Source organism: Callospermophilus lateralis, chromosome 3, assembly GCF_048772815.1.
Source record: "Callospermophilus lateralis isolate mCalLat2 chromosome 3, mCalLat2.hap1, whole genome shotgun sequence".
In the NCBI taxonomy this organism is placed as follows: Eukaryota; Metazoa; Chordata; class Mammalia; order Rodentia; family Sciuridae; genus Callospermophilus; species Callospermophilus lateralis.
This window is the reverse complement of record NC_135307.1, coordinates 75,396,447-75,421,928: the sequence shown is the minus strand read 5'-3', so window position 1 is coordinate 75,421,928 and position 25,482 is coordinate 75,396,447. Positions and strand designations below refer to the sequence as shown.

The 25,482-nt window shown below is 41.0% G+C and overlaps 1 protein-coding gene across 2 annotated transcripts in view; it reads left to right on the top strand.

Moving 5' to 3' along the window:
- Positions 1-25,482, top strand: part of Samd4a (sterile alpha motif domain containing 4A) — a 209,572-nt gene that overhangs the window by 139,126 nt on the left and 44,964 nt on the right. The window contains exon 4 of one of the 2 annotated variants that reach the window (XM_076850473.2): positions 17,414-17,677. The exons of the other annotated variant lie outside the window; for it this stretch is intronic. Coding sequence (XP_076706588.1) covers positions 17,414-17,677 — 264 coding nt within the window. The remainder of the gene's footprint in view (positions 1-17,413; positions 17,678-25,482) is intronic. 2 annotated transcript variants of the gene reach the window in all.

The window sequence follows — 25,482 nt, the reverse complement described above, 5'->3', positions numbered from 1 at the left end:
TCTCCCAACATTGTTCATGTGTTTTTGGAGTTTCTTTCTCTATTTGTTTTAGACTCCATCTCAAGAGAGAGGCGGTCCTCAGTTATCTGTTGATTCCTGATCTTCCTTTAATTTAAAGGGAAAACACTAGATCCTGTGTGTATGGATTTCACCATAGGAAGTCTAGGTTAATAAGAACTCAGCCTGGCTATTTTGGGGTGATGTTCATGTATATCTTCATCTGTAATTCTTTTTCATGAACTAGCCCATTCCTAGAGGAATATTCTAACCTCTTCCTGGTTGCCAAGGGTCTGTGGACTGTTAGGAGGAAAGGGCCAAGATGACAGCTGTTTTATTGTGTAAGGTAATGAGTAGAATCTATCAGTCTCCATGTACATTAGGCATACTTTTTGCCCTTTTTCCCCAAACCTACTTTTGTCCCTTCCATGTACCCCTACAATCAGAGTTACCTGACCCCTGAGTCCTAACCTTCTGGGGAGTTCTATAGCATTTATTGTCATTGCTTCCCCTAGCTACAGACATATGTATCACCTTTCTTTGGTCTACTGAGTCAATTCTCCCATGTCCTTCTGTTTTCCAACCTACAACATTTTTTTTTTAATTTCAGTAGTCTGCTGATAATCCTGTATCTTTTGTCATCTTCTCCTGCATTCTTTGCCCTTGTGGGTTTCTGCTCTTGCTATTATGTCAGTATTTTCAAAAGAAATGGAAAAAAATCTGTATAAATTAGAAGTTTATTTGAATTTCTTTATTTGTTTATTATCTATCTCCCACATGAAAGATCAATAGGTCTTGTTCACTAGTATTCCCATTGTCCAAAACACTGCCTGGCATATTGTAGGTGTTCAGGAAGTGCTTATTGAATGAATAAGTGAATGAACATATGCATGAATAAATGAATGTGGGTAGATCTCTTTCTATGGTGCCTATAGCCAAATAAATAATAGCTCATCCATAATTATTTCCATTTTTGAAACTTAGCTAATGAAACCAAACTTTATGCTACTCAGTCTTTGATTTTAAATGGGTATAGATCTGTTTCTCTTGTATAAAGTCTTTAGTGGGGAGTGTCTGAAATCGCTTTGTTTTCTTTAGAGTTCCCTGTTTCAACTGTCACTTTCCCTGATAGCAGTCTTTCTCCCACAGCTCTCATTATTAATGGCTTGTGGCCTGTTTCTAATAGTTAAAGGCCTATTGCATTTGGAAGGTTAAGAGAGTGCCTGGAGGTCACATGGCCAGTAGAAGCAGACCTGGATCGAGCGCTCAGTTCTCATCTACAATGGCACCTGCAGTACATTGCCTATCCTCAGTTCCATCACCTTATCTAGAAACTAGTCTGGGAGAATGGAAAGGTCAATTACATGATTCCCACCCCCCAAGGTTTTTTCAGACTCTAAGATGACATTCTGTTAGTTATAAAGTTCTAGTAAACAAAAAAAAGGACTATCTTTAAGATTCAAATCTTTAAACAGTGATGTCTTTTTGACAATGCCCAGGATTTTCAAATGACGACGTGATCAATTCATTAGATATAGAATTTGGTAGATAAATGATGCTTCTGGTGGTCTATATATAGACTTCCCAGGTACAAACCTTTTGTATTATCTCATAATATAAAATCACAGAATTAAGTGCATGCAACCCAAACTGAGTGATAAGATCAACTAGAATGGAAAAAAATATCTTTCATGGGTAGGAACTTCGGCTGAAGAAAGTGTTGCTTTCTCCAATCCACAAACAATACTCAACCTCATGGCAGGAATGGACAGTCTCTCTGAGAAGTGAGGTAAAAATGGGAGATCCCCTGATGTGTCTTTAGTGGTAAATGGCTATACCGTGGTGAACTGCCACTATAGGAAGGACAGACACTGAGAGTTCCCAGTCCTGGAAAATCCCCAGGTCAGTGTTAAAATTTGTTCTTGAAAAACCGTGATGCATACAGTTGTCTTTGGTAGGTCCTCGCTCTTGCTGTATTAGATGACACTTTTCAAATAAGCTGTTGTACAAATCTGTAGGCCTCAAAATTTGGATCTTGCAGTGTATAACTCTTGTGTCAAATGAGGTATTATCCAGTCTAGATCACAAACCTATTTTTGTAATCCTCTTTCCAATGACATTAATATAAAAACTAATGACCATTGGTATGGTATGAATCAGGAAGACCAAAAACAAAGGGTTCTAGTTTTAGCTTGGACATCAACCTTTATGAGTACCTTGGGCCATTTGAGGTCTTTGACTTCTTAAGAGATAAAATGGCCAGGCAGGGTGGCTTATATTACATACTCATGAAATGTATTACTCATGTAATGAATTACATACTCATCATATATATTTTTAAAGTTCCTTCCTGCTTGAAAGTTCTAGAATTTTGAGATACCTTAGGAGTAAATAAATGAGGGGAATAAATTGCAGAATTACATCTTGTCTTCTGAAAATAATGTTCTTGGTAGAAGAGTTCAAGAAATGTAGCACCATCATTAAAATTCCATCAGGACCAACTCCATTGGGCATGTTAACAACATCCACAGCATCTATTTTTCAATAAAACTTTGGCATTACTCACCACCAATTTTCTTGAGGGCTTGACTCAAGAATAGAAAGCTCTATCCCAACCCCATCTGGCACCTGGTGAGGCAGAGAATTCATTCCAGGGAACCATTCTTGAAGCACAGCTTTTCCCATAAGGAAACACTAGTAATCTTAACATTTTCCAAGACAGGGTGGGATCTAGTTTGTTCCTCTGAAGTCTGTCTCTCCTCCAGTATTTAATTTAAAATAAAAAAGATCTTGGTTTGGCATTTATTATGTACATGATTACCTACCTCTGCCCTCAACATCCACACAAGACCAGAACCGTTACCTTTGTGAGCATTTGGGAAAAGTCCAAATGGAAAAGAGACCAAGCAGGTGATTTCTGGCTCAATTATCGGGAATCTTCATGCCACCCAGAGCCATGGACTTTGAACAATTGCCTGAAAAATTCAACTTTCCAGGGAAACAGTATGAATATTTACCATAGAAACAAGGGAGAAAAGCTGTTTTGATTTTCATCTAGTGATACAGTCACTCCAAAGGAGAACTGAGGTTCAGAGAGGCATCTTGGTCCCAGTGCACTGCCACCTCCTCAGAAACTTTCATAAGTTCTTGAGATACTGTGGAAAATTAATTGAAATTGAAATCACCTAAAATTTTTGCTGCCTTCAGTAATTCTTCACCTTCATGCAAAGTGTTACTTAGCATATTAACACCGCCTTAAGGCTCCTAGCAGCTGTGTGTTTGAAAATGATAGAAGATGATGGCTTAATACATGATAAGAAATACCGTTTTCATCTATGCATCCCGGTCTCTTATGGATACTCTTTTTGTCATCTGTAGCCCTCATCATTGGTGCAATGTCCTATGCATAGACAGCTCACTGTAGAATGAGTGAATAAATAAGGAAGTCAGCTTAAACTCTTTTTCCAGAAGGTAACAAATAATATTTTTCCATTAAAAAAAATCATCTTCTTATACATCATCATAGTAGCCTTCATCATCATTCTTCCTAATGCCCAGCATATTCCCAGCACAGGGTAGATGCTCAGCAAATATTGTCTGTTTATATGCATGCATGGATGTATGCTTATATGGATAGTTGCATAGAAGATTGGATCATGCAGGAGCACCTCTGTTATGTGATCCCTATAGCAACCCTGGGAGATAGGGAGAATAGGTATTACCATTGTTATGTTCTCTAGATGAGTACCCTGAGGCCCTGAGAAGCTGGTGAACTTGTTCAGGATTTTAGATATTGATTATGCAGTGCCAGGGTCAATAGTCTAAGCCCAGAGTTCTTTTCGACATGAGAAGCAGTGCTGCATTTGGCTTAAGAACACAGGCTTGCAAGCCAAAGAACCTTGGGCTTTAAACCCTGGCTCTTGCCGCTCCTTTGCTTGCACCTCAGCTTCCAATCCATGAAATGGGATCAGGAGGAGGGTAATGAATAGCACCTACTCATCTGGTTAAATAAGGATTAATGGAATGCTGTCTGGACATATTTAATAGTGTACCTGATGTACAAACAGCATGGCACATGGTAGCTGATAGTCTTGATCTGTTTGCTTTGGGGAACATGACAATATATTATCCCCAGTCCAAGGCCGGGTAAGAAAGAAATAGACACCCTTCTATGCAAGTCTGAATGCGCAGGAGAAATTAGACCATTGGGACTAGCCAGAGGGAGGGAGGGATGATACAATTCAGTGCATTTCCTTCTCCAGAATCTAGCCCTCAGTGAGCAGCCAGCTACTGTTACATCTTGGCTGGCCATTCTATTGGTGTTACAGGCAGACTTTTAAAAATATGGAGAAATAAATACTGTGGGCAAAATCACATCTTGTCCAAATGAGCTGAGGTGTAAAAGAGAACCACACTCCACAAATATGCTAATAACATCATAATTCTGGGGAGGGTTGAGAGATCATCCATTGGCCCATAATGGCTTTTTCAACATTGTACCCTCAGTTTTTAGAGCTTGACCCATGATGGATATTCAACCATATCTAGTGAATGAATGAATTTGTCTACTCCAGCCCTTTGTTTTGCATAGGAGGAACACAATGTCACCTAGCCTTGTAATAGGCTCTCAGCTTGAATTTCCTAATAAAACGGAGGCACTTAGAATCTTCAGTAAGGATCTTGGTCTATCAGTATTGCTTACAAATGTCAGGACAAAGAGAAGTGCTCAGGAGGAATTCTGAACTAAATAGTAGTAAAGGAAGTGATTCACATGTCCTGACCCTTCAAAAAGTGGACATGAACTCTGAACTGAAAATATTTAGGTAAGAAAAGGCCACGTTGAGTCTCAATGGGGGAAGAAGACTGGGGCAGGTAAATTTTGTCAATAAAGGTAAGAATTCTGAAAGAGCAAGGTGAACATTCTCTTTGGTATGAGAGACCACAGTGGAAATTTCATCTCTTATAAATTTGTGAAACACTAGCAAGTAATGAGAGAGGTTTTTCCCCTATTTTCAGTGTGATACACTGAAAATGCTGTATCCATATCATTAGATTAGCTAGTTCTTAAGAGTTTATTCTTCCATTAGCAGCGTTGGTTTACACTGGGTTATTCTTACTCTGACAACTAATTACTAATGTTTCCTTAGCACTTTAAAATTTGCAAAACACATTATAGTGTATGTTAAGTGATTTGACTCTTTTCCCCAAAATGCTATGATGTTGCCTTTGACAGCTATTAACAGGGAAAACAGGTGCAAAGGTGACAGCAGAATTCTAACTCAGACTCCAAGTTCTTCTTACTTTAGCAGGCTGCTATAGTTTTGGTTGATGTCTCCCTCAATACCAACAGAACAAATATCAAGCTGCCAAGTCAACGCTGGATGTAGTCAGTGTGTCTGTCTTTTTTTTTTTCTTTTCACTTTTACATCCAAATATTTAGATTTATTGCAACATTTTATAATGATATAGAAATGTTACAAATGAAGCAAGCATCTAAAAAAAATCACCTTTACTGTTAAACACTGGAACTGCAAAAGAGAAAGAAAAGCACAACAATTTCCTACCACAGTTGGAGATATTACAGACCAGGAAACAAGAATCAATAACCTGGAATTGATACAATAAGAAACTTTTTGATTAAATAGTAAAGTGAAAAATTCTGGTTTAGAAAAAAACAAGATTATCATAGGCCATGGAAAGCAGAGAGGGTCTCATAGAACACCTGGTGCAGGAGTACTTTCCAAACAGACCTCTAAGATACACTCCTGATTTCCTCCAGAATAAATTTCTCATTCTAGAATTGCTTTCTCTTTGGTTTGATTCTTTCTTACAGTTTTGAACTCATGATATCTCCAAGTTATTTTTCCCCCAGAGTTTCTGTTTTTATCTTTCAAAAAGTCCATCAAAAAAAAAAAGTCCATCCCATAATGTCCAAGTATTGATTTATTTTTATATTTTAGAACAGATTTTTTTCCCTAAAGAAAGGGAGGGAGGATAGGAATAATAAAGACAGTAGAATAAATCTAACAATTTTCCAATGTTATGAAAATAACATATGAAAATACCTAAGTGAATCCAACCATGTGTGCACCCACAAAAATGGGATCCTAATTAGAAGAGGATATATCCCATGCTTGTATAATTTTGTCAAAATGGATTCAACTGTCATATAACTAAGAATAACCAATTAAATGTTTTTTTAAAGATTAGGGACTTGTTAAGAGAATATCTTTTAATTTGTCAAATATGTCAATTATAACATTATTATTATTATTATTATTATTATTATTTTGATGGTTCCAGTGCCTCTAAACAAGGTTGGAATTTAAGCTATATTGATCTTAGAAGAAAATAAATGGGCTTTTGAACCTGAAAATTCTAAATTTTTACTTGTAACATATGTAAACATACACAAATTATGCATCCTCATCTATAAATGAGGATGATGGGGATGATTGTGCCAACTCTTTTGGAGTATTATGAGAACTAAATAGAAAAGAAAAAAATGTTTTATAAATTGTAGCTTTTTTTTTTTTTTTGGCAGTGTGGGGGATCGAACCCAGAACCTTCCACAAGCTAAATAAATTCTCTAACGCTGAGATACACCCCCAGCCCCCACTGCTATTTTTTCAACTTTAGAGGTAGCTATTGACATTGGAGGAAAAGATCTTCTAACTATGTTCTAAAACATAAAAATTGTCAGTGCATCTTAACCTTGAACATGAATATACATCTCCTAGGGTCTTCTTATAATGCAGATCCTGAATCAGGAGGTCTGGGGAAAGAGCCTAGGAATCAGCCTTTCTAACAAGTAACAGGATCCAAGATGATATACTAATGCTGCTGGCCCATGGATCCAGAACCCCCTACATACAAACTATTTTTTTTTTTTTACTAATTGTTAATCAGTTATTGCTATTATCTCACCAGCTCAATTTCTAGACTAAGAAAATGTGTTCTGCAGCTGGTTCATACTCAGAAAGGACATCTCTCCACTTGCTTAGCAAGAGTGAAAGTGACCATAAGAGGCAGGCACTACTGTCCCAGAATCAAAACATTTATCTAAGAATTCTCTAGAAATGTCTTCCCAGGCATCATTTGGATTTGAAAACTGGTATCAAAATATTATGTCTTGTATCTGGGAAGCAGGGAAGAGGTAATAAATCCCTGGTGGAAGAGCCTACACAGAAGTTTTTGTGTGAACCCCCCAAGCAAACAAAATATTGGTTGGTGGAAGAAGCAGTGACTTTGAACTTTGTTTTTTAAAACCTCTTGAAAAGTAAATAAGATGCTCATTTTTTGGTGGCATGTTATCAAAGACAGGCAAACTCAGCAGCTGACCTGGGGAGGTTTAGAACAGCAAGGATGTGAACAGAGTTGTGGTGGGAATATTGAGACAGGAAGAAAACCTAACACAGTGGTTCTCAACCCTGATTATCAACTAGAGCCAGCCAGGTGATTCTGAAAGTACAAATGTTCTGACCAAGTTCTGATTCTCGGTGACTTAGTCTGGGACAGGCTTGGGCATCAAAATACAGTTGAGGACCACTGACCTAAAATGAAAATGTGGTTAGTCACAGGAAGAGAGGTGAGATATGAAGAGTTTGTATCAATTTAAATGTATTGCCATTTCTCGTTATTTGCAATGGTTATGTTCTGTAAAGGTGCTCTAAACATCGAATCAGCAAATACTGAAAAATTGCGCCTAAGGGAAGTATAGGGTTAGGTTCCTTTGAGTATCTGGTCATAATATATTTGTTAACCACTATATAGAAATTTTGTTGTATGTTTGTTTAAAGATATTTATTTAGCATATATTTGAACACACAATAAGAGCACACTAACTCATGGCTAATCAAAGCTCATCAATCTGGGCACAGTGGCACACAGGTGTAATCCCAGTGGCTTGGGAGGCTGAGGCAGGAGAATCATGAGTTCAAAGCCAGCCTCAGCAATGTCAAGGCACTAAGCAACTCAGTGAGACCCTGTCTCTAGATAAAATCCAAAATAGGGCTGGGGATATGACTCAGTGATGAGTGCCTCTGAGTTAAATCCCAAGTACAAAAAAAAAAAAAAAAAAAGAGAGCAAAAAATGGGGAAAACATGGTACTCAGTTGGACCACAGAAGGACATTGGCTTATAATACAAGAGCCGAAGCAAGAGGGCAGTGCATCCCCTATCCAACTTCAGCTTGGAGCCTGTGAGTAGATGACTCCAATTTTTTGCCACTCTGTTCATGTCTATGAATAGCCATGGAAAATGCTTCCAGTATTGATTTGAGGACCTGAATAGATTTTTAGCAATTGGGTGAATTCATAAATACAGAATCCATGAATAATGAGTATAGAAGACATGTGACAGATGCAGACCTACACAGTTTGCAGGTGAGGGGGACTGAGCAATAGACAAGGAGCAAAGGGAGCCCTCAACCTCCAGATCAGAGTGTCTGGGTTCAGCTCAGTCCTCTTGGTCTCCTATGTGACCTATTGCTGTCAGGGTCCGAAGGCTGCAGACAACCTCCTCCATCTCAAACGAAATAAGAAGTGAAAGCTGGTCAATTCCTGTCTTTGAACTGCAGTAGTCCCAGGTGCCAAGTAGTGCCAGTCACCTCAAGCTTGCCATCCTCTGGAAGTCTTTTATTGCAGGACTGATTTATAATACCCAAATAGATGTATTGAGAGCAATTACGTAAACTCTGTTTCTCTAGGGTCGGAAAGAACAGTACAATTTAAATGAAAAATGCAGCATGGAGTCAAAATTCAAATCGTTGTGTGTAATTACAGACCACAGTAAATCAATTATACAAACACAGTACCGATCCCATCCTGTCCCAACACCCACAGGGTCGGGTTGTGATGGTTTAGAATTCAGGAGGAGGATGACGGTGAAGTGACACTGGGAACTGGGATGCGCAAAACCTCAATAACTTGTCTGGAATCACATGGTGATTCAATCAAATGTAATCAAGAAGCCAGGAGACACTAAACCATCCAATTTCTCCTAATTAACAATAACAACAACAAAAAATCATCTAATTAGCAGTGTGAGCTCAAATTGTGGGTTTTTTTTTTTTGAATGGTCATTTATGTGTCATTGTTACATTTGACATTTAGATTGAATACTTTAATGAAAACAAGAACCAATTCCCTAATCAGTAAATTGCCCTGTAGCCGCCTTGCTGAGAATCTTTCCTTATTCTTCTATGGAGGAGCTAAGTTAAGAATTAGTCAGAACTATATAATACATTCCTAATTATTTATAACCAGTCTCCTCACACTGGAAAGAAAAAAAAATAGATTGTTTGATCAAGGCAAAGTTAAGTGTTTCCGGCACAGAAAAATCCTGCTCCCAGTCATGAATTTGGTGGCTGAATGGAGCCCTGTTGGCAACAGGATCTAGGCATCCTCCAGTGATGCCCATCCTTGCCTGGTAAGTGCCACTGTCTATAAGAGCTGCCTTTTCCTGTTCTCTGGGAACCTTTAAGCTCCAGTGGCTGTGAAGACCTTGCCTGTGGGTCAGCTCCAAATAGGAGCTTGTAGACAACTTTGAAGTATCACTTGTTAGCTGGCTTCTTTTAAGCAATTGACCCCTTCTCCTCTTCAGAAGCATTGCTGATGATGACAAAGGTATAAAAAGATAGCCTGACAATTTGTTCAGTGACTCTGGTCATGGCCTTGAGATGGATGCTCTAAGAGGGACTTGGTTGCTTGCTCATGAAATCCTGGCTATTTGCACTTTCAAACCTGGATTGCCTTGTCCTTCCCCACACTCAGGAGCAGCCTGGGAGCTGTGAAGTATGGGTGGATGTTGCATTATGTAGAACCAAGAAGCACATCCTGGACAGGCACATGAGCTGGTGGAGCAGCAGTCACGATTTGAGAGTTCTCTTTTGAGAAAGGGGTAGGAGGGAAGCTTGGTCATCCAACATCCAACTCCCTGCGCTTCTCTATTCTCTCTCTTCCCTAAACACAAGGACTGCAACATATTTTATAGATACTTTGGAAAACTTAAAAGGAAATGCTGCTTAAATCTACTCCTGGCCAATTGTAGTGCCAGTAACCTCAAGCTTGCCAGGCTCTGGAAGTCTTTTATTGCAGGACTGTTTTCTTGATGTCATAAAAATAATCAAATTCTTCAGTTGTGTCTGGACATCTCTTTACACTCTGTATGGATAGAAATTCATGGACAAACCTAAGGATTAAATCCTTAATCCTAAGGATTAAGAAATAATACAGAAAAAAAAATAGAAGTTAACCCAATGTTCGGGAGATTTGGAAATGGCTGGGTTGACCCCATAGTCCCTTGGTTTGTCTTAATACTTCCCTAGTTGACATCATTGCTTTTGATAAACCAGAATGAGAGAATTTGAGCAGTTTTCTTTTAGCTTGATTCAAAACTAAAATTGTGAAATTCTACTGATTTCTATAAAATGTATGTATTGGCTTCTCGTCTAGCTTATTTCATAAATAATGGCACTGCAGAGTCAAATAGCAGTTATGTAAAATAGATTTCCTACTGGATGACACCCAGTTTTGCCATTATAGAAACTGACAAAGGAGGACGAAATGAAATGTACCAAAGATTAATGTAGTGATAAAAGTCTGCCAGAAACATTCTAACTGATTTCTTAAAAGCCCAAATGTTTAAGTGATAACATGAAGGCAGAAACATACATCTTGGCCCTGCCCAAAGGCCAAGCCAGCCATCTGTGGGTAATAAGAGCTGACACCGGTGACAAGGACTCACAAGACTGGAAGGATCTCTCCAGGAGCTTTCCCTGTATTGGGATGCTTTTGTTTCAATCCCATGTGAAAAGGAGATTAAACAGGGAAAGAGAGATTGAGTTAGATGTACTTGTGATACTCTTTGTAGTTTTCTCTTCTTCCAGAGTATCTGGTGGGTTGGCTCAGTTCAGTTCAGTTCGGTTTGGTTTGCCTAAGCAAGTGGATACCTTCTCTTCCCAGAAAGCACATGGCCTCTTCCTTGAGCCTGTCCGGAACATCCCACCACCCACCATGTCTATGCTTTGTAGTATGTTCCCTCTTCTTCCCCCAGTGTGAGGTGTAGTCTGAAGCTTCTTTGGGGGAATCATCTTCTGGTGTCCAGATTTTTCAAACAATGGTTTTCCAAACTTTTAGACAAGAAGCAGAGAGCCAGCATGCAGAGTGTTGAGGCTTTTAACCTTTGGAGTTGCTTTTAATCTACTTCCCAAAGCAGTGATGGCAGAGCATGTCAATTTTAACCTTAGTAATTAATTCTTTCCTCTCTTTCCCTTCCCCCACTTACACAGATCTGTTTGTGACCAGAAATGTGACTGGTGGGGGTTTTTGTTTGGGGGTTTTTTTTTGGGGGGGGGGGTTGATTTTTTTTTTTTTTTGCATGATGTCACTGACCAAATACTCTGGTTTTGTATTTTTCAAAATGTATTCTTGCAATACTATTAATCTTTTCTTCCCCAAAGATTCCCACCACAGGGTCTCAGATTACTGGTTGTCACCACAAAACCAACCAAAGAAGAGGAATCCAGGGTCTAATGTCACTTCACCACTGAGCATTGCTTAAGATGTTGACTTTTTTTTTCTTTTTAAACAAATGCCTGCAATTACTCATATAAATAGTGTTAGCACCACTTCATTCTTTCAATTGAAAGCTTCTAGTAGTAGTTTTTAGATGCCCTGAAATGAGTGTCCTGAGAAGAAATTTATGGGATGAAACTCCAATAATGTTCCATAAGCAGAAATACTGCACCCCACTTCAAGTCCTTTGAAACAATAACTTTTTTGGAGCTTGCCGTGGGCTGAGCTTTTCTCTTTTAACTTGACAAATATCAAACTGTCTCCTACAGCAAAACTTAAGATTTATATGCTCTGAGCCCTCAAATTGATGTTTCCACCAAAGGTTCTACTGATACTTCTAAATTTCTTTTGGAAGCAAGTCTAGAAGTATACCATTAGCAACATATAAGTCAGTGCTCTTCCTGCCCTGCTTTGTCATGAGTACGTGGAGATATAGCACACGTCCCCTGAGTCATAGAAAGGAGTCCTAAGTTACTATTTTTAAAATAATATGCAAATTCTTGGTCTCCTCACTCTACCATTTCAAATCCCTATAATAGAATGATTTATTTTTACAAAGTCTAGTCGTGCCAGCTATTGGATTGAATTCTATCACATGAGCATCTAGAAATTTGAAATTTTAAGAAAGCTTTTTTTTTCATGAGAAAAGAAAATTCTTGAATTAAAATTGTAGATGCTAATAAGATTTAAGTTGCAAATCACCTCTATGTAGCTGGACTCACAGGGCATGATGAGGGCACAGAATCCAGCCTTGGGCTGGGAGCTGATTATTATGGTCTGATGAAAGAGGACCATATTAGGAATGTGGGAATATCTGATGCCTATATTCAAAAAGAAACCAAATTTCTAACAGCTCCAGCAGTCTGAATTCTTGAATCTAAAACAGAATGACAAGCCTAGAAATAGGTGGTAACAAAGAGATAGAGTGGTTGGCTTGACTTTGAGCAGATAGTGTAACTAAGAAAGATACATAACACATGACTTCCTGAGGCTACCCATGTTGCCCAGGGAAGCATCTCAACAAAGATAGAAAAAAGCAACAATCATCTCTGTCAAGTGAGGGTGCTCTAGACCAATAGTACATAGGAACCAGGTGAGTTGATAATTAATACCTAAAAATTGGATCTCTATTAAAACAACAATTGTACTTCAAATCTGTTGATCCCCCCACAAAAGACAAAAATATTCGTGTACTCAGCATAGATCTTTTTAATTCGGATTGTTTACCTTGTATTAATTCTAGTGTCATCTACATACACATAAAATTCATTCATAACACAGTATTTCATCCATTGACAAGGCTCCGTGTACACAGGGATTTTTGGGGGGTCTTTCTGCTACCCAGGGGCTCATGGTTCATTTTAGAGATTAATAAATTATATTATCTTGCAGGAGACTTCAATCTCTAAAATGTTAAGAATCTATGCTCATAACAATAATTTTAAAGCACAAATTGCATTTACCAGAGAAGTGTTCAGTGTATCTTTGAAAGGTCTCTGTTAACATTAGTTAGAATAAAGTTTTGGTATAAAAGTCAGGCTGACTGCTTCTGTGGATCACTTCTCTCCTTGACAGTGAACCTGACATTGAACCAAGGAGGCAGTTGATCCATTATCTTAAACCTTCCTTTATCCATGAACCCTATTATTGCTCATATTAGAGCGGGGGAAAAAAGTAAAGTTCTATTTCATTTTCTCCAAGGAGTTCCAAAAAGCCTGGAAAACCTCTGCCTGAATCTTATCTCAATCACTAAAAATCAAAGTTGAAGTCAAAGTTAGTCAAAGGAATTGAGGGAAAAAAATCTGAATTCCAGGCTTTCAAGAAAATACTCTAAAGAACAGAATCCAGTGCCAGACATCATATTTTCCCCTAAAAAGGCATCAAAAAAAAGGTGTCTCATTAGAGAAGCTGGTAGACTAACAAGAAATCATAAGGTTATATGAGATCTAAGAAGCTGGCTGGCCCTGAGTGGTCTGGCCAAGATTATCACCATATTATAAGACCCTCTGTTCTTACCACACCACACTGTTCAACTGCTGTAGTAAGGTTATTTCTAGCTGCTTTTTTAATATATGTATTTCAATTGAACTTGTTTAATACTTACTTTTGGGTCACTTGAATTTATAAATGACAGTGTCCAAAAGTACAGTGTCCTAATGATGTGTGTGCGCATACCTACATATACACCTATAGCTGTGTACAGACCTGAAATTTCTTTAGGAGATTTTTTTAACTTGTAAGTGACATTGAATCTGTACGATACACAATACTAAGTTTTAGTTGCAGTGGTTCAAGAGCAAAACATACACCATTTTGCTCCTCTGGGCAATTTTCAGTATGATTTTTAATATAATGAGTCCACCCTGAAATAGGCTGCCCCTCCACCCACACTTGTAAAAGTCACAAGTACAGAATAAATTGAGGACCTCAGTTCTGCTGAATGTGCCAATTTCTGATCCGTGCAGGCATTGTTTAAAGAGTACTTAATGCCGTAGCATTTGGAGGTACTTTGGGGGTGGCTCCGTTCTGAAGGGAGTGTTCCCTGCTGGCTCTTCACTGGAGTCAACAGGCAAGAGCTTTCAAGAACGGCTGGCTATGGTCACTCCAGGGCAGCTGTACAAGCCTGACGAGCTTCTCAGAAGTCTGTTTTTACTGCTCTTCCCTCCTGACTCCTAAGAACGTTTATTTATTTACTTATTTAGCCTCAATGTCCATATCTCTCATGTGTCACCACTCTGTTATTTCTTTTAAATGCAGAGATGGGACAGCCATTGAAACTCAGCTGCTAGCCACCTCATTCATTCCACAACTGTGTGGCCTGTTTCCTTACAGACACTGCCGTGCTATTTATGATCCCCTATGCTGCTTTAGAAATTACCAAACAATTTACCCCAGTATAAAAGGTGACACCCAAATCAGCTTTGAGGCCACCAGACAACAGACTTGTCTTCACCCCCAAAGTGGCACCGTTGGCAGGTCACCTGTCAGCTGTTTCAGTCTCCTCCCTATAGGAAGACAAGCCTGAAATGTCTGCAGTCCTCACTTGTTTTTGTAGAAGGGAGGCATTTGCCCAGCATGACTCTCCTTTAACGTAGGTTTGATGTTCAGCCTGACTCTAAACCCCTGGCCCCTCTCTGCAAATAAATCAGAAGATTGGTACCAGGCCTTGCGCTTGGTTGTCCCCACAGCTTGATTCCTAGGGAGGTATTACAGAACTTGAGGGCAACTGTAAAAATCAAAGGGTTCTCTCTCTGATATAGAGGATGTGTGGGGTCTTTAGTAGAAAGCCATTGATTAAACAAGGCCCTAGTATCTCAGGTACAATTGCTTTTTTTAGTTAGAGGCAGAGACCAGGTTCATGCCCTATCCCCTGTGACTTTAGTTAAGCACAGGGAAATGCGGGAGGGGGAAAAAAACTGTATAGGTCTCTATGTGCAAATCTCTATAAGCTCATTAAGTTAGGTAAACATAGCTTCGATCTCAGTAGCCAGTGGATTGGATACTGGGAGCTTCCCTAAGGATGCCCAGGGGGTGGAGGGCAGCATTGATTTTAAGAAAATTTTAGGTAAAAAGGAGAAAGTTGGCTCCATTCAATAATGGAATTCATCTGCTGCATATATATTTTTCTCAGCATCCAAACAAAGATAAGGACCATCCTGGTAGTTATCAATTAGTTATCGATGTAGTTATGTTCTCTCATAAGCCTAGGTGCAGAGCAGTTTCCACCAGCTCTGAACTGTGGTGCCTCCTTGGCACGGCCTGTTGTCGCCCTAATCCCAGCTAGGCTGAAAGACCCCCAACATTTCCACTTGGGGATAAACCTGGCTGGCACCATTCAAGGCCTCCACCTGCAGAGGTACCAGAAAGCAAAAAAAAAAAATTGTCTAAGCTGGAGTGTCCGGCACTCAGGGCAGCCCCAAACAAGTCTGCCCTATTTTATAGAAATACTTAGACAGGCATGAAATGGATTTTCCGGATGTCCAGCTTTCCTTCCTATTGGCTTCTCTCTTCATTTTTTGCTGCTGCTTCCTTTTTATTTTTTTTCCCTTTCTCCGCTTTTTTATTTTTCGGCCTTTTTTCCCCCCCATTCTTTGTTTTTCTTTTGCTAATTCTGCTCCAACCAGGTAGCAATGCATGTTTCCAGGAAGCCTTTTTAATTAGTTGTTCTCCAGTCTAGTAAAAATGAAAGCTGTTAGTGTCATTAAAAAAAAATAATAATAACCCCATTGCATATTTTAAGGGAGATGATAATTCCTTGCCTTTGATAGAATCTACTCAAATTATAAATTTTGGGGGTTACAAATATAAGTTCCACAGCTTTCTTTTTTTTTTTTTTTTTTTTGGGTAAATAAAAGCATTTCTAGCTCTTCTGGTTGTCACTCTTCACACACAACCTTCTGGCCACAGAAGGCCGGATGGAAACACTGACTACCAGGGTATGAGCTCTGTTGCTCTCCAGGCTGGCCAACCGTTAGCAGCCCCTCATACCACTGCTTCTCCAGATGCCAGCCTTTTGACTCTGGTCTTTATCTCTTAAGTTGGGGGCACAGTAATCTGCTGCTCAGATCTCTACATGGGTACTACCCCCTGAGAAATGCAGCTCAACAATGAGCAAGCTCTCTCTCCACTGGGATGTCTGATCTACCTGCTAGAAAAACATAGAAGGTTAATGCCAGCAAAGAAGTACCAGTCTGAACTTGGGAGAGCAAAAGCCTCACTGGAGGGGATGGAGCCTGAGACAGAATTTAATGGCTTCCCTGAAAAATGTTTAAAAATGCATGTGGCTCAATTCCATGTTAGTACAGCAGCAGTCAAAATAAACTGGACCTGTCTCGGGCACTGGTGCTGAGAGAATGTTATGAATAGACTTATTTTGTAAAGTTGTCACTTTACACGCCCAGAAAAACCAACCAAGGGTAACATCGGCTCCCTCGGCATTGATGTTGGTTAAATCCCTCCTTTGAATGCCTTCAACTTAATTTGGCTAGTTATGTGAGTTTTGTTGCTTTTTCCTAGTTTTCTGGAAAAGAAATAAAAAATGGGAGCTATGCAGATGGTGCCAGTATGCAGGAGGACTGAACAGGCTGGTGAAACCTATTCCCAGCTCACAGAGAGCTCCCTACTGGCTTTTGAATGAAAGCCTTGTTACCTGAGTGTGTTTACAGTATAAAGTTTGGCATGAACTGGCAAAGACATGGTCAAGAATCAGCCCTTTCACCCATAGCTGTTGGTGTCCCATATCCTGAGGTCTAGGTGGTGCTGGGCCCTCCCCAAACCAGCACCGCCCTTTAGAGGTAGTAGTTACCTAAATCCCAGTTGGATGAACTAGTTCACTTTCTTCTAGTTCCAACCTACAAAGATCCCCCAAATGGTGATCAGCCTACCCACCTTCAAGAAGTCCTCCCTCACAACATGGGTAATGTCAGATTTTTGTACTTACCAAAAAAAAAAAAAAAAAAAAATTGCCCAACACATTTTAGCTTCATTTTGGGCAGATGGCCACTTTGCCAGGCTGTCATTCTTGCCTGGTGTGAGCCCACTGCTCCAAATCCTGATTTGTAGAGTTAGAACTAAATCCAGACCCACAAAGGCTAAGGCCATGCGTGTGGGCACCACAGGTTTGGCCTCCTCAGAGCAACCCAATCCACCAAGCAATCCCCATAGCATCCTTGTTAAACACCCGGAGAGAAGGACCCTCTAGGCCTGCATTCAACCTGCTGCGCCCACGGGTGGATTGTCAGACAGCAGTATCTCTCAGGGTGCAAAGGTATTGTGGGTTCTTCTGCGTCCCAGGCTAAAGGGGGGGGAATAACCTATTTCATTTTATTTTTTTTTTCCAGTTCTCTCAGGCCAGGCACACCACAGCCCTTTGAAACGATCTGTGTCCCTTACCCCACCCATGAATGTGCCAAACCAGCCTCTAGGACATGGATGGATGTCTCATGAGGACTTACGAGCTAGAGGACCCCAGTGCCTCCCATCCGATCATGCCCCCCTGTCTCCACAAAGCAGTGTAGCCTCTTCAGGAAGTGGTGGGAGTGAACACTTAGAAGATCAGACCACTGCTCGTAACACATTCCAGGAAGAAGGTAGTGGTATGAAAGGTGAGTGACCACACGAGGAACCACTGAGTCTCCCTCCCTTTATTTGGAGTCCCAAGGGTAAAGAGCTAGTCAGCAAGAGAGCAAGAGCCCAGTGCCTCTCCGAGGCTTATGCCTGGAAGCCTCCCCTTCCAGAACTCCAGGGCTTGCCTGGAAGGCTCCCCCTTCCAGGGCTTCCTGCCCAAGCCCAAGGACCAGAGCAAGTGAGGTCAATACCTTCCTTTTTGTTTTCCATGCATTGACCCTCAGGCAACTGAATGGTCCCCTGCTAGCACTAGCAGGGGACAGAGTCATCTGTTTGTAAAGCCTCCAAAGCTGCTCCAGCCCTCTGCCTTGTTGCCGTGGCCAGGGACCTGTCACTAATTCAGAAAAAAACAACCACTGATCTTTTATCTATTTTTCTTCTCTAAATCTCTCTTAATGCAGAATTGCAGTTGTACTTTCCTTTCTCTCTCCCTTTTTCTTTGATATCCAAAGAAACCTTTAAACCCTTTTCCCTGCATTGGTTTAAGGGACAGGAAAACACCTCTGAGAATCTCTGGTAGTGTTTTAAGCCTGATAATAGATTTGCAAGATAGGTGATAAAGGCCTTTTGTGCAGCCTATTAATATTCCTACATTGCCTGGAGAATCTATCCTCTTCTCAAGATCTTCATTAGGAGATACAAATTTCTCAATTACCCATGATCTGTTCAAAGAGGACGTGTGCGTGCATTTATTCTTAGACTCCAATTGTTCAAGGGTTAGAAGTCCTTAGGGAAAGACGCTCATCAGAGACCTACTGATAACTGTTAGATGGGGAAACAATCACCAGGACACCTTTGGGACTAAAATACAGCCCTCTGTGCCAGCATGAATACATAGTCGCAAGGGATGCTGTTTCTGACTTCCCCTTCTGTGATCACTGTTGACATAGGGTGCTCTGGACCAGTTCCCTCTCCCTCATGGGAGCCTGGCACAGAAAGCCTGCCCACCCCTGCCCGGGTGCTAACTGTAAGAGGATACCAGGCTGAAAAGCATAGCCCATAGACTTGGGGAATGAGACCAGCCTTCAGTCTTCCACTCAGCTGCTTAGGCCTGTGCCCTCCCCATCACACCCCCATCCTTGACGGTTCCATGTGCTGAGTGACCCTAGGAAGTAGGATGTGTCTTGAAGTTTGCTTCTGGTGATACATACAGGTCTTTAAAGGTACTTGACAGGCAGCAAAAACAGTGAGTCTTTCTGGCATGGAGGAATTGTACATCCTCTTCTCTTTCATGTTTTTTGGGAGACTGGATCATAATTTTGGAGAACTAGCAAAACCCGTTGTAGAGTTTATACATAGTCCTGGTGTTCATGCAGCTGAACCCCAGATGACCGATAGCAGGTGAGGTTCAGCTATGCCCTGGGTAAGCCTGACTTGGCACCTATCATGAGCATTGAAATACTGAGGGACCACTTTAGGCTAGCTTCTGAGCAGGTAGATTTCAGCATCTGGATGGTCTGTTTCCAGGACAGTGTATTTGATGTTCTAATCAGTAACTCTGTGGGAGGAGGCATTGGTGTGTGTGTTGAGTGGCAAGAGGACGCTGTGGCAAGGCCATTCACGGAGGTACCTATCCCTCCCAAGGGAGAATATTGATCCCACTGTAGGGATTTTTGCACATTTGTTTTCTTTCTTCCTTTTACTTTATTTTATTTCTTTTTCTTTTTTTTAAGGACTTAATACACATACTACACATCCCCCAAAAAAGTAGGTAAAGCCATGCTCATTGTGTGTTGGCATTTTGAGATAAGAAATGAATAAAGAGGTTTTTGAGGAGTCATGAGTGAGAGAAAAACTGAATGAATGTCCTATTTCTGTTTTAGGATAAAAGCCAAAATCTTCCAAAGTTCAAGGACTATCTCCCATATGTATAAGCTTATTTTATTTCTTTCTGAAGAATTGATGAGAATTGTCTCCTCAGAGCTTATGTAACCAGAAAATGACTCAGACAAGATCTCACACTGAAGATTTTCTTTATAGGCCCATGCATATTGATCAGAAAACAGGCTTTTTGGTGGTTGGAGGAAACAAAGCATCCTTTCCCATGTATTTATACCTTCTCAACCTATTTAACTTTCCTTCTCCCGGAGAATTGGATTAAGATTTCAGGGTATAAAGTCACTAGCATATTAAATGGCAAAAATAAAAAAAAATTGAAGAAAGGAACATCATAGACGAGAAAGGGTTCTGTTTGTAGGGAAAGTATATTTGCAGCTTGACTGACAAATCAGAGAGCAGAAAAGTCCATACCTGAAAATCCTAGCATTCCAAAGTGTCACAGGACCAGTATTTAACACAAATGTCCTTATTCAGCCCTGCTGTGAGATGGCCACCACTAAGAACTCATCCACATCAAAGATCATTCAAATCAGCTCCTAGGAGCGTGTCCAAGAAGCTCCCTGTAACATACCTGTCCCAAGGGCTTGTCATTTGCTTCTTCATGTCTAAAGCAGTTGCCAGTTGAAATTTCCAAATTACTTTGTGCTTTTTGGAGAAATGAATTATGAAATCAAGTGAAGTATTTCTAAAAAGATTTAGTGCTTCCTCCTAGACCTCCACGTGCTTATTTTCTTGTGACCCAGGCCCTTTCACAAGAACATGTTCTGCCTCAGGATGCCATCACCAAATTCTTGTTTTTCTAATTTTTCAGTACCCAACTTATAGGAACAAAGTACCTGTAGGAGAATTTGGAAGATTTCCCAAATCTTCAGGGAATGCACATTATCCTCACCTCACACCTTGGGAAAAGAATAAAACGCTACCACAATTGAACCTGATTTAGTGCAGATTCATCTTTCTGACCAGCAGGTGTGCATACCTTGCTGAAATACTATATTCATCCTTTCCTTCCTTTTCCTCTAGACTAGCCAGGTTTGGCTGCAGTCATGCCTTAGGAATGTTCCTCTTGGCAAGAAACCTCTCTCGCCCTTTTTATTTTTCACATGCATTGATCTAGCCTTATTTCTGTTTTGTTATCAGCACACTCTGCCACTACATTCTCTCCCAGGTAGACCAAGTCTTGCTCCCAGAGGAGTGACATCACCTGCCTGTTCCACTTCGTTTTTCCTTTCACCGTAAATACCTATCCTGATGGTTTAAGCTGGCTCCAAGTTCAAGCAAATGTCCCTTAGGGTTGGGGGGCTCAGGCTATAATTTGAGGCTCAAGAAAGAATGGGACTGACCACTCAACTTGAAATCAACTCAGGAGAGGTGCAATACTGAGCTCAAATATGAAATTTTCCAGCTTTACCATTCCCCGGGGGAGGCTCCTGGTTATACACGTTTGGACTAAACATGCTAGCTGTGGTCTCAAATTCATTTGTCCTTGTTTTTCCCCAAAATTTCACTCTGACTTATCCCAAGGGAAGGATTCTTGATTCTGTGAGAGTTGATACTTGGTTATAATCTCTTTCATTCTCTGAGCAACACAGGATCCAAATGTGCTCCCTTGGCTCTTTCATACAAAGTGTTCAGGGAAGAGAGGGAGAGAGAGAAGGAAAAAGAAGGAGGAGTAGGAGGCAGGGGAGGAGGAGAGGAAGGAAGAAGGAGGAGAAAGAACAGGGAGAAAAAACATTCCCATAGTTTTCTAGATAGACAAGCAGTCAATTGGTGGAAGCGGCATATTTGCCCTTCCTATTAGCATCACATCCTCAAATGCGATATATGAATCCAACACCTAAAAACTTCTCCTAATGCCAGGACTGTTGATGAATGGTGTGGCTGTGACAGATGATATCAAAGAGAAGGGATATTTACAGGTTCACTTTTGTCTTCATTCAAGTCAGTGGACTCTTCTGAGCACCTGCTGGAAGAGACTTTGGATTGATTAGCTCTGGGAATACTGAAACAAGATAGTCCCACTTTGGGGGACTCACTCTCAAAGGAGCAGAAAACACCTCATGGTTTTTCTACTGTGAAAATATGTTGTCTTAGAGACTTGCCCTGGGTTGGGGTAGGCACCAGGAAAGGCTCTAGTTCAAAGAGAAGGGAAGTCAAGGAAAGTTCCCAGAAGAGGAGAGGTCTGGAGGGGAGCCTCAGATTGTGATTACAGGTCAGACAGTATAGAGAAGGAAAGACGTTCTGTGCAGAGGGAATAGGATCACAAAAGCACAGAGAGGAGAGGCGCTTAACCAAGGAGATCCTGTGACAAGAGAGTGAAGGGCACATGGGAGATGGGTCTGGAGAGGGGAAAGCCAGACCCTAAGCCTTTTGAAGGATTTTCTCTTTTAACCTGAAAGCTGTTAAAGGAATTTCTGCAACAGAATGACCTGCCTAGGCTTGCATATTAGAAGCAGGACTCTTTCAGCAGTGTAGCAAGGTATATCAAACTGAGGAGAGGGGATGGGGATTCTGGATTTGGAGGCCAGTGGAGAAGAGGAGGATTTTTCAGAAATAGAGAAGGAAAATGAAGTTTTATCTAAGGCAAGCAGCAGTGAAACTGGAAACAAAGGAGTATGGTCATGGGATCTCCATGAGATAGAGTTGAGAGGGCTTAGTAACTAACTAACTGAATGTGGGCAGTGATGGAGCAGGAGGCATTTAGGACAATGCCCAGGTTTCTTCCTGGGACATTGGGATAACCTTTGGTGTCATCTATAGCAAAGGGCTCATGGGAGGAGAAATAGATAGAAGGGAGAAACAGCGTGGGGCATGGTGAATGTGGGAACTTGTAGAACATTCCAGTGGGGGGGTGCAAACTCCTTGGAGGTCCCCTGCTCTACAGGGTACCATGTTCTTCCCTGGCCCAGCCTGGTTCGTCTCTGTCTGCCTCTCCTTATTTGCAATTTTAGCATGTTGCAAATCTGTAAGGAAGTTCACTTGAGGGACTTTATTCCAAACATCTGGATAGAAACCCATAGATTTGGATTCTTTGCAGGTGAGTAGTTGCCTGTGTGAGTGGGTAGAGATTGGCAGTATGTTCTCAGTATGAGCCTCAGCATCACCTTTGCAAATTAACAACTGCATGTATCTTAGGACATGTGGCATCATGTTGGTACAAAAAAAAAAAAGAGGTAATTAAAACTGATGTGTTATTTGCATACAGATGTAATAAAGGTTAAAAAAAAAAAAAAAAAAAGAAACTCTGGGCTCCAGTAATCTTGATAGACACTTGGTCATTAGTAATGGAAAGGGCCACTGACTGTTGAAAAATACGCTGTTTGCCTTTTCTATGGAATTTCTCTTGGCTGAAACTCAGGTAAACTTTTTCTCTCCATAGGAAAAAATAAATAAAAAATGTATTGCCTTCTCTGAAATAGCTGGTTTGGGGTTTGGAGTTGGTTTTGAAATGTAGACCTTTGATCCTCTGCCTCTCTCAGAACGAGACTTAGAAAACCTGAGAGGTGAGATCTTTTTTAAGAAAAAGGAACCTGTCAGAAACCCTTGTGAGAAAGGTTGTGAATACAGCATTTCTGAGGGTCATAAAGGTCCAAGTGATAGAATGGGAGTGACACAGCTTCGTGCATGTCTGGGACACTTTTCATCATGGCTATCATTGAAACTAGTCATTATTTTCAGAGTATTGGCTTTCCAGGTGCTGTTTTGAATCCATTTTAGTTTAATAAATTTGCTTCGTATTTCTTTTTTCCCCAAACGCCAACACGCAACCTTCATGAACAGGTCCTCATGGTCTCGGGTCCTCACTGTTCTCAGGCTGAGAGAGTTCTTATAACTTTGGAAAGCAAATTGCTGGAATTCCCCCAGGTCCTAAAGGTCTTGGGACTTGTAACCTCCACTCCTTCAGCTGAAGTGCTCTAAGGACGAAGTAGGCATGTGAAGGGTAGCTTTGGATACTGATCACTGCCATGATTTAATGTTGTAAAATTTGCTGCTTATAGAACAGCACCATGGATGTCCTGATTGATGGAAATGGCAGGGAGTGATTTAGTCCCTATGATTGCACCTAATGCTGAATAGTGAGTATTTTACTTCAAACTAGGCTATCTCCGTGCCTTCTAAGACTCATATTTGTCCCCACAAGCAGGGAGATCCTCCTGGAGCCCACTATGCACACTCCTTACCATCAAGGAGCATGCTCAAGAGGATCCAGCTCCAAAGGAACCAGAGACCAAAGCTCCTTTGTTCTTTTGCTCAGAGGCTGGAATAGCGTTGGGTTGTTCGTTGTGCTCTGACCAGAAGCAAAGACAGGCTCTGGTAATCTTGATGGTGTCACTAAACTTCTGTGCTTTGTTCTTGAAAGAAATACTTTGCCCTTTACTTCAAGGATGAAGAGTGGTTTGCCCTCTTGCCCTTTGGTTGGCTTTCCCTCTTCCCTTTGGTTGGCTTTCCCTCTTTCCTCCCTCAGTGACCAAGAATGCAGTCACATCTTGGAGAGAGAGTGGTTAGATATTTACCTGGTTCTCTGAGGTGAATGGGATTTGATCTCCCATTCCACCAGGAGCACCATGCATGAGCCATCTTGTGGAAAACTGTGTTTCTGTCTTCCAGGGATTCTTTATTTTCTCCTCCTCGTGTTACTTCCCAAGTTCATCCTATCTTTCTCTCTCCTGAGGGGTCCTTGTTTGTGGCTGGGTGTTGCACAGCTTGTTGACCTGGCTGTTATATTCAGCTATAACTGCTGTGGCTTTCATTGGAGAAAAGCAGCCCAAGTTCTCATTGGAGCTAGCTTCTGCGTGAGCTGTTGTGCAGGCCACAATGCCTCTCTGGCTGATTTACTCAAACTCTAAAAGAAAATTAGAAATCAGCATAATTTAAAATTTGATCCCATTAGTCAAGATCAATAGATAAATACAGAACTTATTCCAAGATGGGTATGGCACAGTTATCAAGAATGGCCATCAGAAAACACACCAATATTGGCTGCCACCACATCTAGAAGGAGCTTCAGGAAGGATGGAGACTATGGCATGGGAGGCCACCATCATGTACATGGATGGTGGTGCTTTCTCCTAGAAACCTCTTACCTGCTTCCTTCTCTTCCTACACCTTCCCCACAAAGCCTGCCATTCTAAGGCTCCCCCATGGCTCTCTCCTAGTCTCAATCACTGATCCTTATCTGAGTAATCTCACCTACTTCTGTGACAGCCACCATGAACTACTGGCAAGGCAGGTTGTTCTCCAAGCTCACATCTCTCTTTCAAAATCTTGGCCAGTTGAATTCTCTCCTTGGATGACCCAAGCATTGACACTCATGTCATGTGATCAAAATGGAGTTCACCATTTCTCCCCAAATCTGCTGATCCTGTGTTTTCTCTTACCAATTGACAGCCACCATCTTTCCAGCACATTCATCTGATTGTGCTTCCACTGCTCAGATCTCAGCAGACTTTCATCACCCACATGACAAAGTCTACTCTACTCTCCTTGTTTCAGCATTTCATATCTCAGTCATCTGACACCTCTGCCTATGTGCTCCACCTGTCTCCGGCCATTCTCCTCCATTCACCACCATTTGCTCTACTCTGAATGCTCTCTTGGCTCTGTGCTTTGTTTCTACTGTTCCTGCTTTCTGACATGTCTTCCTCAATATGGTCTGCCAATGGACTCCCAAGTTGGGCTACTCCAAGCAGCAAATTGCAAGATGTTGTTCCTCAGTCCCTCAGGCAAACTCAAATGCTCATTATTCTGTACTTCTCTAGAACTTTGAGTATACTCAGCACAACTGCAGCTACTATAATCTTTTTATGTGAGTCAGCCATGCTTTCTGGATTAAATAATGTTCCTTGATCACAAGGACAGGTCCTCACAGAGCCTGCCTCCCATCAGAGGGATTTGGTAAATGTTAAGGGAGCAAATATCAGGATTCCCACACTTGGCAAGGAAT